Source organism: Microplitis mediator, chromosome 9 (assembly GCF_029852145.1).
Source record: "Microplitis mediator isolate UGA2020A chromosome 9, iyMicMedi2.1, whole genome shotgun sequence".
Classification (NCBI taxonomy): Eukaryota; Metazoa; Arthropoda; class Insecta; order Hymenoptera; family Braconidae; genus Microplitis; species Microplitis mediator.
The window spans coordinates 7,613,078-7,627,621 of record NC_079977.1 but is presented as its reverse complement, the minus strand read 5'-3'; the positions used below and the strand labels follow the sequence as shown (position 1 = coordinate 7,627,621).

General features: G+C 27.6%; 1 protein-coding gene across 2 annotated transcripts in view; it reads left to right on the top strand.

Moving 5' to 3' along the window:
• Nucleotides 1-3,032: 3,032 nt before the first annotated feature.
• LOC130674460 (transmembrane protein 132E) overlaps nucleotides 3,033-14,544 on the top strand; it is a 77,879-nt gene continuing 66,367 nt past the window's right edge. For both annotated transcript variants that reach the window (XM_057479796.1, XM_057479795.1), the window contains exon 1: nucleotides 3,033-6,066. In XM_057479796.1, coding sequence (XP_057335779.1) covers nucleotides 6,033-6,066 — 34 coding nt within the window. In that variant the 5' untranslated portion in view covers nucleotides 3,033-6,032. The remainder of the gene's footprint in view (nucleotides 6,067-14,544) is intronic.

The following is a 14,544-nucleotide window of genomic DNA, read 5'->3' as shown; positions in this document are numbered from 1 at the left end:
AGATGTGATATGGATAAGTTTTTAGATTCTGTTGGCGTCGAGAAGTTTCATCGAACTTTTTTTTTTTACCTTTGGCATATCGATGAGTAGCTGGAGCATGTTATCACTAGACATATCGTGAGATATGTCTTGTATCACATAAAACGTAAGCTTTAAAAATAATTTTCTCGTGTCATGTGTAAGCGATATTGATATCGTGAATTTTATATTATATCGTTTATTATTATTATTTTATTGTATAAAATGGTTTTGACTTGTCGACAATTAGACTATTGAGCGGCTTTAAAAATACAGAAATAAATATAAAAAATAAAAGTCGCACTCAGGATTCGAATCAAGGTCTCCAGTAAACGGGTAAAGTTTCCTACCGTCGACTATCTCGCGGCTTTAATTTAAATAATTCATTATTTTTTGACACCAATAAACAGATTTTATTGTTTTCTAAATAGTTTTAATAAGAAGTTAATTTATTTATATTTGAGGAGAGAAACGGGTATGAGATACAAAAAAAAGAGGATATTTTTGTGATTTTTTTTCAGAGTACCTTCTTTACTAAAATTCTTAAAATTTGTGATATTATTAAGCATCATTCCAAAAATATTCTGCTAAATTTTCATAAAAAAATATTGAAAAATAAGCCAGTGGTAGTGGGGAGAGACGAGTCACCTTAAAAAAAAAGTCTTCATGCCGAAGGCAGGATAACTCATGACTGCCTCATTTAAAATCAAAAAACCAAAAAGATTTCTTTAGTGCATAAGTTTATCTTAGATTTGAACGAAGGATTTTTTTTTCGATAACTACTTATTTTTTAATTAAACAAAAGGAGCAATTGTTGGTAAAAATTAAATTGTTTCGATTGCAATTTCACTGAAAATTAAAAAATGAATATTTTGTTTATTCCTTCGTTCAAATCCAAGATAAACTTATGTACTAAAGAAATCTTTTTGGTTTTTTGATTTCAGATGAGGCAGTCATGAGTTATCTTGACTATATCGCATGTAGAATTTTTTTTTGAGGTGACTCGTCTCTCCCCACAACCACTGGCTTATTTTTCAATATTTTTCTATGAAAATTTAGCAGAATATTCTTGGAATGATGCTTAGTAATGTCAAAAATACTAAGAATTTCAATAAAGAAGGTACTCTGGAAGAAAAAATCACAAAAATATGCTCTTTTTTTGTATCCTAGACCTGTTACCCCGCTTAAGGTACACGAAGGAATTTTTTCGTTTATGATTAAAAAGTGAATAAGTATGAAAATTTATTGTCTATGAAAAATTACTATTTGAACTTTAAAAATCGTAACTGATACTTAGAAAATAGACGACATCTATTATAAAATTTATTAATTGGAATGTTAAAACTCCCCATATGTTCACCCGGGTTCCGGGTTATAATTTCAAACACTAATTTTTAAATTTTATTTATTTCTGTGTAACAAACCCAGTATCCGATTAATTATGATATTTATTTTCATATAAATTTTATAAAACAAATAGTAGAGGAAAAAAATACCAAAACAAAATAAGTATTTCTGAATTTGAATCCGCCACATTAAATATTTAAATACCTAATAAAAAAAAAAATATAAATGCATTTTATTATATTTTAAATTACTGTTACAAACGGCGAGCATTAATGAACACTTTTTATGTAATGTAAATTCGGAAGAAATACAAGCGTCAAGTATTTAAACATTTCTCAGTTAAATTTTAGTCTGTGAACTATAGACGAATTGATAATATTCTGTGTTGATTTATCTAAGAAATTAAAACTGATTGAATGTCTTATTATATTTTTTACTCTTCAAACTTATTTGATCTAGTCTAGGTTTAATTTGTCGGATATTGAACTAGTACTCGATCATCTTGTTAATACACAACAAACTTTTCATAATGATCTGTACACATATTTTTTATCTTTGCTAAAAGTTTACTTTCAAACATTAAACGTTAATGTGATTTGAGTCAAAATGACTTATACAAGAAAAATTGACAGTTCGAGAAAGATTGAATAGCAAAAAAATATATTTAAAAACATTTCAAATAATTAAGAATCCACCCGAAGCTTCATGGGTTGATTATTATTTTTTTTTTTATTTTTAAATTTCATTATCTTAAATTGATATTTAAATATGTATGGACTGCAGAGATATATAATAATTTAATATCAACAAAATTCATTATTTATTTGTTCTATTATTATGGTTATCATAATTAAAGTATATGTTTTTCTCCGATTGGTAATCGAGATATATTCAATCAAACACTAGTACCGAGAATTTTTTTATGATCCGCTACTGGAGGTATTTAATTTATTTATTTTAAACATTGATAATAATTAACATTCATAACACTGTTAAAATTTTTTTTTGTAATTTTAAAGCAAACTACTTGAAGTTATTCACAAGTTCAAATCAATCAGAAGTATGAAATACTAAAACAATTATAAATTAACTTATTTATGTATTTTGTTGTTATTTAAATTTCCAACACGGAAAAAAAAAACTTTAAAAATTACTATTTGAAATTATAATCCGGAACCCGGTTGTCAATATGAGAAATTTTTAAATTCAAATAGTAAATTTTATAATACGTGTCGTCTATTTTCTAAGTATCAGTTACGATGTTTTAAATTTAAATAGTAATTTTTCTTACATAGACAATAAATTTTCATACTTATCCTGTAATTATTCACATTTTAATCATAAATGAAAAAATTACTATTTAGAATGATGGTATTTACTGATCACTTTATCATTATATTACTTGTCATTCTCAATTTATATAGTTCATTTTTTTCTGTGAAGTGATAAATGTCATAAGAATTAAAATCACAAAATAATTTATTTATTTCATTTAAATAATTTTTTTTTTTAATTATTCATAAGTCAATTAATTTTAAATTATATTGATTTTGAAGTTGAGAGTTATTTGAAAAACCAGTTATAATTCCAAATTATTTTTTTTTTCGTATATACTTAATTTTTAAATGCGAGAAATTTCATAGTAAGACTTTAATATACTCGCAATTATCAAAAAATAATTAAGGTTTTTAAGGAGAAAATTAGTACTGTATTTTACAAATTTGAATTGAAATCCAAATTAATGTCTTGATTAATTACATAGACCATATTGCTCTAAATTGTCATATTGTATTTTCATCAAAGATTATGCTATAATTTTTTTAAGTATGCACTGTAAAAAATTTGCTGAGTGAACGTGGAATAAATCCGGAGTGAATGCGAAACAAATCCGGAGTGAATGCGGAACAAATGTTAAGCGGAAGACTGTTTATTTATTTAATCCCCTCGGAGGGAAATTTACTACGAAGGGAAGTTTATTCCAATATTGAAACTTTGAATCGGAGTAAATTAAAATTCAAATAAAATCTGTAGTCACTCCGAATTCACTCGCAATTTTGTACAGTGTGTGAACAAATCGACATTTATCTGAAATAAATAAATATTAAATTTTCATGCACTGTAAAAAATTGGGAGTGAATTCGGATTTTATTTCAATCCGAATTCACTCCGTCACCCTGAGTTCCGGAGTTTAAAAAAATCACTTCGCATACAAAGTAAATCGGGAGTTTATTTTTTTCAGCCGAGTGATTTCGGAGTGATCTAGATTTTATTTACTCTGATTCGGAGTTTGAATATTAAAATAAACTCCCCTTCGGAGTAAATTTCACTCCGAGGGGATTAAATAAATAAACAGTCATCCGCTTCGCATTCACTCCGCAGTTACTCCGAATTCACTCCGGATTTAATCCGCTAAATTTTTACAGTGACAATTCTTTATAAATCGAAGAAATTTTTAACAATTAACATTTACCTTGAACCTGTGTTATGTGATACTTAAAACCTTGATAATATAAAAATAAAAATCGTGTTTGTATTTTATTTAGTAACTTTTTTTAAGTTAATTTCACATCACTCCAACGAAAAGTGATCGTGTATTGGGTCTCCTACTTTAATTCAAGTATCAGTGAAAGCATGAAACTTTTATTATTGCCAGAGAAGCTTATAGTTCCATACTAAATATTTATGCTGGACATTTCGTGATTTTACTGTCTGGGTTTAGTTTCTAGTTTGATTTTTTTTTCCGTTGTCCTAAAATCGATTAACATCAGCTCCCATACATCAGAAATTTCTATAATTAATTAATAATAATAAAAAATTTTTATTTTAAAATACTTCCTATTATTCATGGGTAAATTTACTGTAAGATGTAAAAATATTGACTATTATAATTTATATATTTAATATCTTTAATATAAAAAACGAGTATACGGTAACTTGAAAGCTCGCAGCCCCATTAAATAGTTAATACAGAGAGTCCGTGACATACAAAACAAGGGTAAACAAACGTAAAAAAGTATAACGGAAATTAAATATTACTATTACTGTGCCGGTATTTAAACGCGTGAAGTGCATGTGCTTTAAATGCACGCATTCTCAACAAAACGACAAGTGGCACCCCCGTGCACGCGGCTTATAAAAGCTTCTGTGTAAGAGTTAAAATAAAAAAGGAATTAGCAGATGAGTGACGAGGGTGAGGACAAAGCACACAACCCTACGCTTATTTAAAGTACATAATTTATTTATTTTTTATTGCAATTGTAATTTAAAAACATTATTATTTTTCATAAGTTACAAATGTAAAAATATGCGCGCGCACAGAGATGGAATTTAAAATCAGAAACTCTAGTTGATGCTGGCGCGTTGGTGTTGCAGCTTAACAGTTTGCCGAATCGAATCCAAATGGAGTTTGAAGTTGTGAGTATGAGTCGAAGACCGAATAGAAGACAAAACTATAAAACCGGTCAATACTCCAAGCGACGTCGGTACGCGACAGCGACCGCGACGGCGCCAAGAGAGGGAGTAAAACTCGTGGGTGGGAGTTGTATTTTCACAGAGTAATACGCGGCACAAGATAAAGGGAGATGAAGTTACCTGGGATGTGATTCTACGAAGTGAGATGAATTTAATTCAGGTTTAGGAAGGGATCATATGTGAACACGGGGTACTAACTAAGAGAGAAAATGTGTGGAGGCAAGAGGCGCACGCAGCCTTACTCTCTTCTCTTTCTTCTTTAGCTTTCGTCTTGGTCTTTAGCTCACTCCTCACTCAGTAGTATTAGTCTCGTAGGCGCCCGAATATAAAGCGCATCACACAGCTCTAAAGCAGCTCGCGTACCGCGTTGTGGTGCCTCTCTGCCTCCTCCGCGGGGAGTAGCAGCAGCAGCAGCAGCACCGCGGCTCTACATCAGAGCCACAGCCCGTACACCTCGTCTACTATTTTCTATCTCCCTCGACGTCATCCTCCTCATCGTAATCGCCGTCCTCGCACAGACGCAAACTCAACACAGAATCCTCTACGTCGTGGACGTTGACGGGCGTGCACTTGACGAATACACGTTTTTCATGCTATATCTATGTACCACGTTTATATAAATATATATATATCTATATCTATATCTATATATATAAATACATATATTTATTTATTTATTAATTAATATGATAAATTACATAACTAATTGTGAGCGATAAAAAATAATAATTGTAATTACAAATTACTCTAAACACTTGAGTGAAGATGCTGATTAAATTAATATTTACTATTTTTTTTATATTAAGATAAAGTATGAAATTATGTGAATGAACTTGAATGTGAGTGACAGTGACACGAGTGTCTGTCGTGTCGTCGGTAGTAACTACTCTGTGAATAAAAAACCCGCGGTGACGTTTACGTAGTGTTAAGATAAATATAAGATTATTATAAATATTTTATATTTTATTATAATTTATTGAGTAAGTGCCAGTGAGTGTATCATTGTAATTAAGTTACAACATATATATATATATTAAAATATATACGAATACTACTTTTACTATTACTATTGTTAATTGTAATGAGTAGATGTACATTTCTACAATAATATTGCATACGTGCATACCACAACCATGTGCCCGCATTAATGAAATAACTATTTGAATTTAAATTTATAATTATAAATTAAATCGATCATGGATTCGTGGATTTTTTTAATATTTATACTCGGTAAGTTTTTTTTTATGTAATAATATTTATTGTCAATACAAATATAATTACAGTAGAGCAGTAAAAATTTTATTGTAATGACAAAGAAGATATTCAAGTTATGAGTGTGAATGTATCAGACATCAAACAAATTTAAAATTATAAATAAATAGAGTAAATACTTTTGAAAAAAAAATGCGCATTTTTAAAAATTTAATTTTATTAATTATTTACTCTATTTATTTGTAATTTTAAATTTCTCTGATGTCTGCTACATTCAGATTCATGAATAAATAATTAATAAAATAAAATTTGTAAAAAATGCACATTCAAAAAATTTTCAAATTAATAAGTGCATTTTTTAAAAATGTTATTTTTTTAATCATTTATAATTTTAAATTTGTATGATGTCTGTTACATTCGTACTCGTTTTAAATTTTGGGAAAAAAAAATTTAACAAAATGGAGTAATTTATTTTATTAAAAAAAAAATAAATGAGATAATAATAATAAAACTATGGATGTAATTACGCCGGTCTTTTTCCATTAGTTGAGCGTCTTGGTCGCTTAAGATCTTGATGATTCTTCACCGGAGGATAGAGTACTGTAGAATGGAGTAGTAGTCGGTGTATGCACCACTGGCTCGTTTATTTTACGCTACAACTACTCCAAAAGTTTATAACTGCTCGTTGCAAGAGACAACGTAAAGCAATGTTACTATTGTTATTTATTTTGTCCTCGTTCTCGTCCTCGTCTTCGTCCGCGTCCTCGAAGTCTCAGTACAGGATATTTTTTTTTTAAATTCAAATAGATTACTATGTAAATAAATTTATATTTATATTTATGAGTAAGAGATACCAAGATGAGATGTGTATTATTATTATATATATATATAATATAAATATATATAAATATGAATATAATTGTGTGCATGCTCTGATTCGTGACGAAACTCTTAGACCCGGAATATAACCGCGGGCGAATAATCGTCGATTCAGGTTCTTATTTTGAATCTATGATCTCTGGACTTCTGGATGGAGACAAGACGATATGAGACGAGACGAGACGAGACAAGTAAAGACGAGTTGGGCATTATGCTGATATAACTTTAGAGAGTATCGAATGCTATGGATGTCTGTATGTCCGTTATATCGTTACGATCCATCGAGTAAATTCCCAACTCATGCTAGAATAAGTTGCTTCTACTTGAACAAGTACGCAACCATTGCACATAATTTTAATATTATCATTTATCATCTCTATCTCCATCTTTTATTATTAAATCGTTTATTTTACTTTGGCTTTTTATATAGTACTTTTTTCATCTAATTGCTATAGTTTTTATTTACTTGGAGATATTTGCACTGAAAAACATTTGCGTGAACGCGGAGAGGATGATTTTTATTTATTTAATTCCCGGAGTGAATTTCACTCCGAAGGGGAGTTTCGGAAAATATTAATTATAAAAAAAATTATTAACGCATAGTGAGCTTAGCCCTGATTAAACAACTGAATTCGATCGAATTAAACAGAATTCAGTTTTTAATTCTATGTAATTCGGATAAATTCTGTTAATTCGGTACCTAACTTTAAAATGAATTCTGTCTAATTCGGCAGGAAAACCAGAATTTGTCCAAATTAAAACGAATTCGAATAATTCTATTCGGTTTAATTCTGATTAATTCGAAAATAATTCTCCAATTTCTAGTTCTGAATCCGAATTAAACTGAATTAAAACGAATTCGAAATTTTTAAATCGGTTTTATTTTGTTTAATTCAAATTCAAATCTTCAATTAAGTTGAATTCTGTTTTGTAGAATTCGACAGAATATAACAGAATTAAAATTTTTAATTCGGTCGGATTCAGTTGTTTAATCAGGGAGGTCTTTGATATTTTGACATTTAAATTGAGTACGGAATTAATTACGAGCTCCCTTTCTGTATATTCGCACGAAATGATTTTTAAAAATAATAAGCAGCTGATAATAAAATTTGCAAAAATATAATTCCACTGTCACAAACTGTCGTATGACTTACATCAACCATATCACGAGATAACATTTTATACTATAACGAAATATCAAACATTGCCATAAAAACTATGTCACTACAGCTATTCAATAATTTAATATTTTCGCCATGTATTTTATATATGAAATTATAATTTAGTGAGTCACTAAAACATTTCATAAATTAAAACCATAATATTTTAAGTTTAATTATTAATATCTGAATTAATTATTTATTGAATAATTATGTTTTTAATTATCAGCTGTTTCTGTTGAATATAAATTTATTCAAGTATTAAAACTCCGGACCGGAATGAATGCGGATTTAAATAAAATCCGCGACACTGAAATCACTCCGCCCATGAAAAAATTCTTATTTACACCGCATGCGAAGTGATTTTTTTTAACTCCGGAACTCCGAGTGACGAAGTGAATTCGGATTTAAATAAAATCCGAATTCACTCCCGATTTTTTACGATGGAAATATTTTTTACCGAATTCTGAGATAGGAAATTATTATTATTATTATTTTTTATTATTTGGTATGAGATGTAATTATATATATTATATATTTTGATATTTTAGTGGTCATTAATTAATTTTATAATGAAGATTAATTTGTGGGCGTGAAAGTTGGATTTTTAATCTTGCGGTACATTTGTCTAATTAATAGAAATAGAGATTCGTTTTTTTTTTTTTTAATCAGAGAAAAATATGAGAAACTGGACCTGGTTTTAAAAAAAATTATTTTAGTAAAACAAATGAGTTTTTAGATAAGTAAAGTCTGTCATTGTTAAAAGTGTTATAAATACTAGTGATGTTCAATGAAACGACGTGCAGACGAGGAATTTTTTCAGCCCTAACACAAGTTTGTAACTATTTTAGCTTACGAGAAAAGTGTACGTACGTAAATAGAAAACTATTCTGTAAAAGTATTTTTTACAGTTCACTTTTTTTAATGATTGGAGATAATTATAGATTATTTTTCATTGAGAATAAATTTTAAAAAAGTCGACAAATTTAAGTTTGTACCGATGTCAATTTGAAAGTATTTAGAAATAAACTTTTTTCGTTATTTATTTTGTATGACTAAATTTAAAAATTTAAGCCAAGTACCAAATTTACATAAAAGTTAATAGAGAGTTTTTGTAGTAAATTCGATTAATTACAAAATTATTTCAGCATATTTTTTTGATTCCTTTGATAGTTTAACCAGAACTATGAACTAAAAGTTAGTAAATTTGAATTTCAATAGCAATAAAGATTTAAAATTTTTTAACTTTAAATTGAAACTATAGCTAAAGTATCAAAAATATATTCAAAAAAAATTTGTAGAGGATTATTAAATTTTCTGTAAAAAAAAGTCTACAACGGTTTTCTTGTAAATTTCATACTTAGACCGTAATTGTTAATTAAGTTCTATAAAACAAATGTCATTTTTACTACTGGGTAGTTGGTTAATTATAAATTATAAATTAAATATTTTTTAATTATTACTACACGTAAACCGAATGTTTAAATTATAAATATTTATCCGATGATGCACTTCTTTTCTTTTATTATTTAAATTTTTCATTCTTCAAATTCTATAAATTAACCGACACATTCATTATTTTTTTAAATAATTTTTTATTAAAAATTTGAATGCCCCTCTGTTAGTTAATTTTTTATCTAAATATACACTGTAAAAAAAACAGGGATAAGTCCAGGCGGTGTAGGTGTTAAAATTTTCGGTGTTAATCTTCAACTCCGAAGGTGGTGTTAAGATAACACCGCCACCGGTGTAAATATTTTTTTACCGGTATTAAAAAAATTTTCCAATGTTAAAATATTTTTCGGTGTTGAAAATATTTTGTTTTGTGAATATTTTTACTTACTCGATCACTGCAGTTAAAGAGAATTTTTATTAATTAATTAAATTATTGGTGATTGAAATAGTGGGCGTAAAATTGTGTGATTTTTAAGTAAATTACCTATACCATAAATAATTATTTAAATAAGTACATAGCAAAATTGAAATTTCCTCCAGATATTCATTAAATTTTTATATTTTTTTATATTTCATCCATTTTTTTTCTAATTTCTATCCGTCGAATTTTTTTTTATACCAATTTAACACCGGTGCGGTATTAAATTGAGTCCATTTTTAACACCGCTCTTTTTACAGTGTAGACAACACCGTCACCTTAAATTTTTTCACATTTCTGATTCACGTTTCCAAAATTAGGGACACTTGAAAGTATGATAGTTTGATTTTTTTACCTAATTAAAATATTAATCATGCACCTTTACGAATATTATGAGAATCTATACTACATAAGCATTAAATTGATACACTGAAAAATTTGCAGAGTGAACGCGTATTAAATCCGGAGAATTCGAAATGAATGCGGAGCGGATGACTGTGTATTTACTTAATGCCCTTGGAGTAAAATTCACTTCAAAGGAGAGTTAATTATAATTTTGGAACTCTGGTTCGAAGTGAAATTCACTCCTAAAAGAAATTTATTTTAATATTAAAACTGCGAATTAGAGTGAATGCAGATTGAAATAAAAAATTCAGATCACTCCAAAATCACACTATCGAAAAAACAAACTCCTTATTTACTCCGTATGCGTAGTGATTTTTTTTAAAACTCCGAAACTCAGCCTTAAATAAAATCTATGATTACTCCGAATTCACTCCTGATTTTTACAGTGTAGCCACCCTCAATTTTGGTTAAAAAAAATTTATTTGGAGTAAAACAACATACATTATAAAAAATGCTTTCATTAAAATTATGACTCCCAAGTTCATAAAACGATTAACTTTATTTTCTTCTAGAATTTCATCCTCAGTTTATTTTTTATAAATCTATTTATCTTTATTACTCAACATTAAAATAGACATAAATTTTATCAATACATAAAATAAATATATTTAATTTGAATTAAATTTGTATTGTCAAGAAAGTAACTCAATTTTTCAAGCCCGCACAAAAGTCCACTTATTTTAGTTCCCTATAAAAGTGAACCTCAAGACCGATAATTAATTCAATAAATTCAAATGCTTGTTAAAATGATCACAAAACCGTAACTAATTATCTTAACAGTCTTCTACCTCTCGATATACCCACAAATCTAATTAGCCAGGCTAAAAATAAGTTAAAAGCTCTATTTTTATTAACTTCCAACAATATCCAGATTTTAAAAATAGAAATATTTTTCTTCCATAGATTTTTTTACGATTTAAAACGTTAATTAGTAATTCCGACACATGCTGACACGTTTATACAGATAAAAAAAAACAATTTTTTATAACTGATATGAGATAGCCAGTTAGGAGGGTTGGTAGGTTGCATCGTGGTCATTGGTCTCGAGTCTGTCACGTACTCACGTGGCGCCTGGGCTAATAAACGAGCGCGACAAGATTCACGAGATGACAACCCATTCTTTTATTTATGTGTCACATGCCAGTGACTTTAAAAAAAAAATGTTTTCATTAATGAACAAAAAAAAAATGTAATAACGAAAAATAAAATGAATCACAATAGAAATATTTCTCGTAAAAAAAATCCATCTATACAATTAAACTTTTTTAAAATTATACGGTCAGATATTCGAAGCTAACAAAAAGTAAGAATAATAATAAAAATAAAAATATATATATATAACTTTCCATTTGATGTATCTATAAAATGAAAAGCTCCAAAGTTTAAACTTTCATTCCGTCAAAAAAGTTATTCCGTTTTCTCCTTAAAATTTTCGAGAGTACAGAATAGATAGAGTGGTATAGAATAGCGGATGCACGGCTGTTCAAGCCCGTTAAACTTGGTCTCTTCATCTCTCACTGTACCACATTCTACCTACACTACTCTCTACTTACAATTTTACTTTTTATTTTATTTAAAAAAAAATTTTTTTTTATACCTTCCTCTTACTATTTTTTACCCTCTCTACTACACTAGAGATGTGATGATTTTTGTAAAACTCTCGAACTCTTTAAACTTGCCGCTTCCGGAAGCTTCTCTAAACTTTTTGTCTACAGTATACTGTAAATAAAAATAAATAAATAAAAGCATTTAAAAGTTGAATAAAAAAAATTGCAATCCACTTTACTTTGTTTTCTTTGTATTAGATGAATAAAAAATTAGCAACAGAAGGGAAGCGTCGAGGGTACAATATATACATACCATATATATATACATTTTTTTTCCCTGAAAAGTCTCGTAAACCCTCTATTGTAGTAGGAAAGTAAAAGAGTGTAGGGTTGTTTCAGTAGTGTAGTGCAGGAGTACACAATATACACTTTAGCAACAGTGTCATTGTATAGTAGTGAGATTACTTGTATTATATACATATATATGTGTAGTATGTACATATGTGATAGAGAGTCGGAGAGTAGTCGATAAATTACACACGTAAAGTATCGATACACAGAGACTTCGACCTTATACTATCATCGGAAAGTTATCAATGTGTCGAATGGTACTGGCATGGTGGTTCGGTGGTTCGTTTTGTATGGTCGGTATGGTGCATCTACTCTATTCTATTCTATTCGTTTTACTTTGCCGGCACGGCTTTCGCCACACCCACTCACGAGGACGGTTTCAAACTATGTTTCGTATGGTTCAATGACAAAATCCTGGGAATAGTAACCATATACATATATAAATATATATGTACTCATATAATGTATTATAATAAAATACGGGATACATTGATAAAAAAAATCGGGAAAAATAAAATTATAATTTCAAATTAAAAAGTTACGATTTAAATTAAAGTATTTTATTTATTTATTTATTTATTTTTTATATTAAAACGTGTTATGTTAAAGGGCGATGTTTGACGGTTGGATTTTAGATTTATTTGTATTTGGGAGATTGTAAATTTTTTAAATTCTTTGAAGAACGAGAGCTGGATTGACTTTGAAATTTTGTAGCGACCAGACTATCGAGTTTACATAAAATGTGATAAGAGCCTTTTTTGTAAAGAATTTTATTTCTTATATAATTTTATTCTGTCGTTTTTATTGGGATATTAATAGATTGGTCGGAATTTAAATTTCGAGATAAGGTAAAAAATTTGGTTTAATTTATAATTAAAATTTTCGCATTAATTTTAAGTTTTATCAAATGAACTGTACACGGAAAAAAAACAGAATATTAAAAATTAATAAATAATAGTAAAAAGTGGAATCTGTTATCAATAATTAGTACTATTATGTACTTAATGCAGAGTAGTTTACTAATTTTTGCAGATTCCTAAAAACTGCTATCAATTATTTCAAAAAGTAAGTAAATATTATTACTTTTAGGTATAATACGTGACATTAGTGAAAGTTAATTAATTTATGGCATACATCTATTAAAAAGTAATGATTGGTAAAATTAAGAATTACTATCTTAGATACTGATTTTTCCAGCCGAAAAATTGCAAAAGTTACAAACTTTTATTTTATAAATTCGATATCACTGATCAATTATTAGCTTAAAATATCATTTATTCATCATTATAAATTAATTTACAATATACATAAATCGAATAAGTGGTAAATAATAAAATGAAAAATTATTATACTAGATACTGGATATTTTTGCTCATAAAAATACCGAAAACTTCTAACTCTTATTTTATAAATTCTATCCCATTGACTAATAATTAATATAAAATGTTATTTATTCGTTATTATAAATTAATTTATTATATACATATATCGAATAAGTGGTAAATAATAAAATAAAAAATTAGTATACTAGATCTTTATATATTAATATGTACGTTTGCTAATTTTTCGGTTCCTCATTTTTAAAATTTTTCTATGTTTATTTGAATAGTAATAACTGCAGATACCAATTTATCGATTCTTTTTCATATTAATTTTAGTATACGAAATTACAAATTTTGCTCTTCTATGTGTATCAAATTTTAATATAAATATTAGCTATTTTGTAATATATATAATGATCCTGGTTTGATATTAGTATACAAATATACTAATTTTAAGTCAAAAATAAACTACAAGCTATTAAAATTTTGAGCATCATTTTTTCCGTGTATAAAGTTTACATACAAATTGAAAAAAAAATTACGAAATTTAAATTGTAGGCTAATTTTTTTCGTAAATTTCAACTTTTTCTAGTGACGTAACTATCAAGCTTAATAAAAATTGACAAAGGTCTTTTTTGTTAGAAATTAAATTATCCATAAAATTATTTACTATCATTTTTATCGTATTTTTAATAGTTGAAAGAGAATTTAAATTCCAAGCTAAATGTCTCTCCCTACATGTTGAACAGTATGTTCTCTTAAAAAAATTCTTTAATAAATATTTTTATTATTTAACATTATTATTCTTGAATTCAAGCGGCTTTAGGAAATGGGTTTTTTTTCTTTTTTATATTTCGTACACGAATAAACGTTTTAGCCTCTATAGTACGGTCTACATATCGTATCGACAAAGTCATAGATACTTTTTCTTTTTCATTCTTCCTTTATTTCATTCTTTC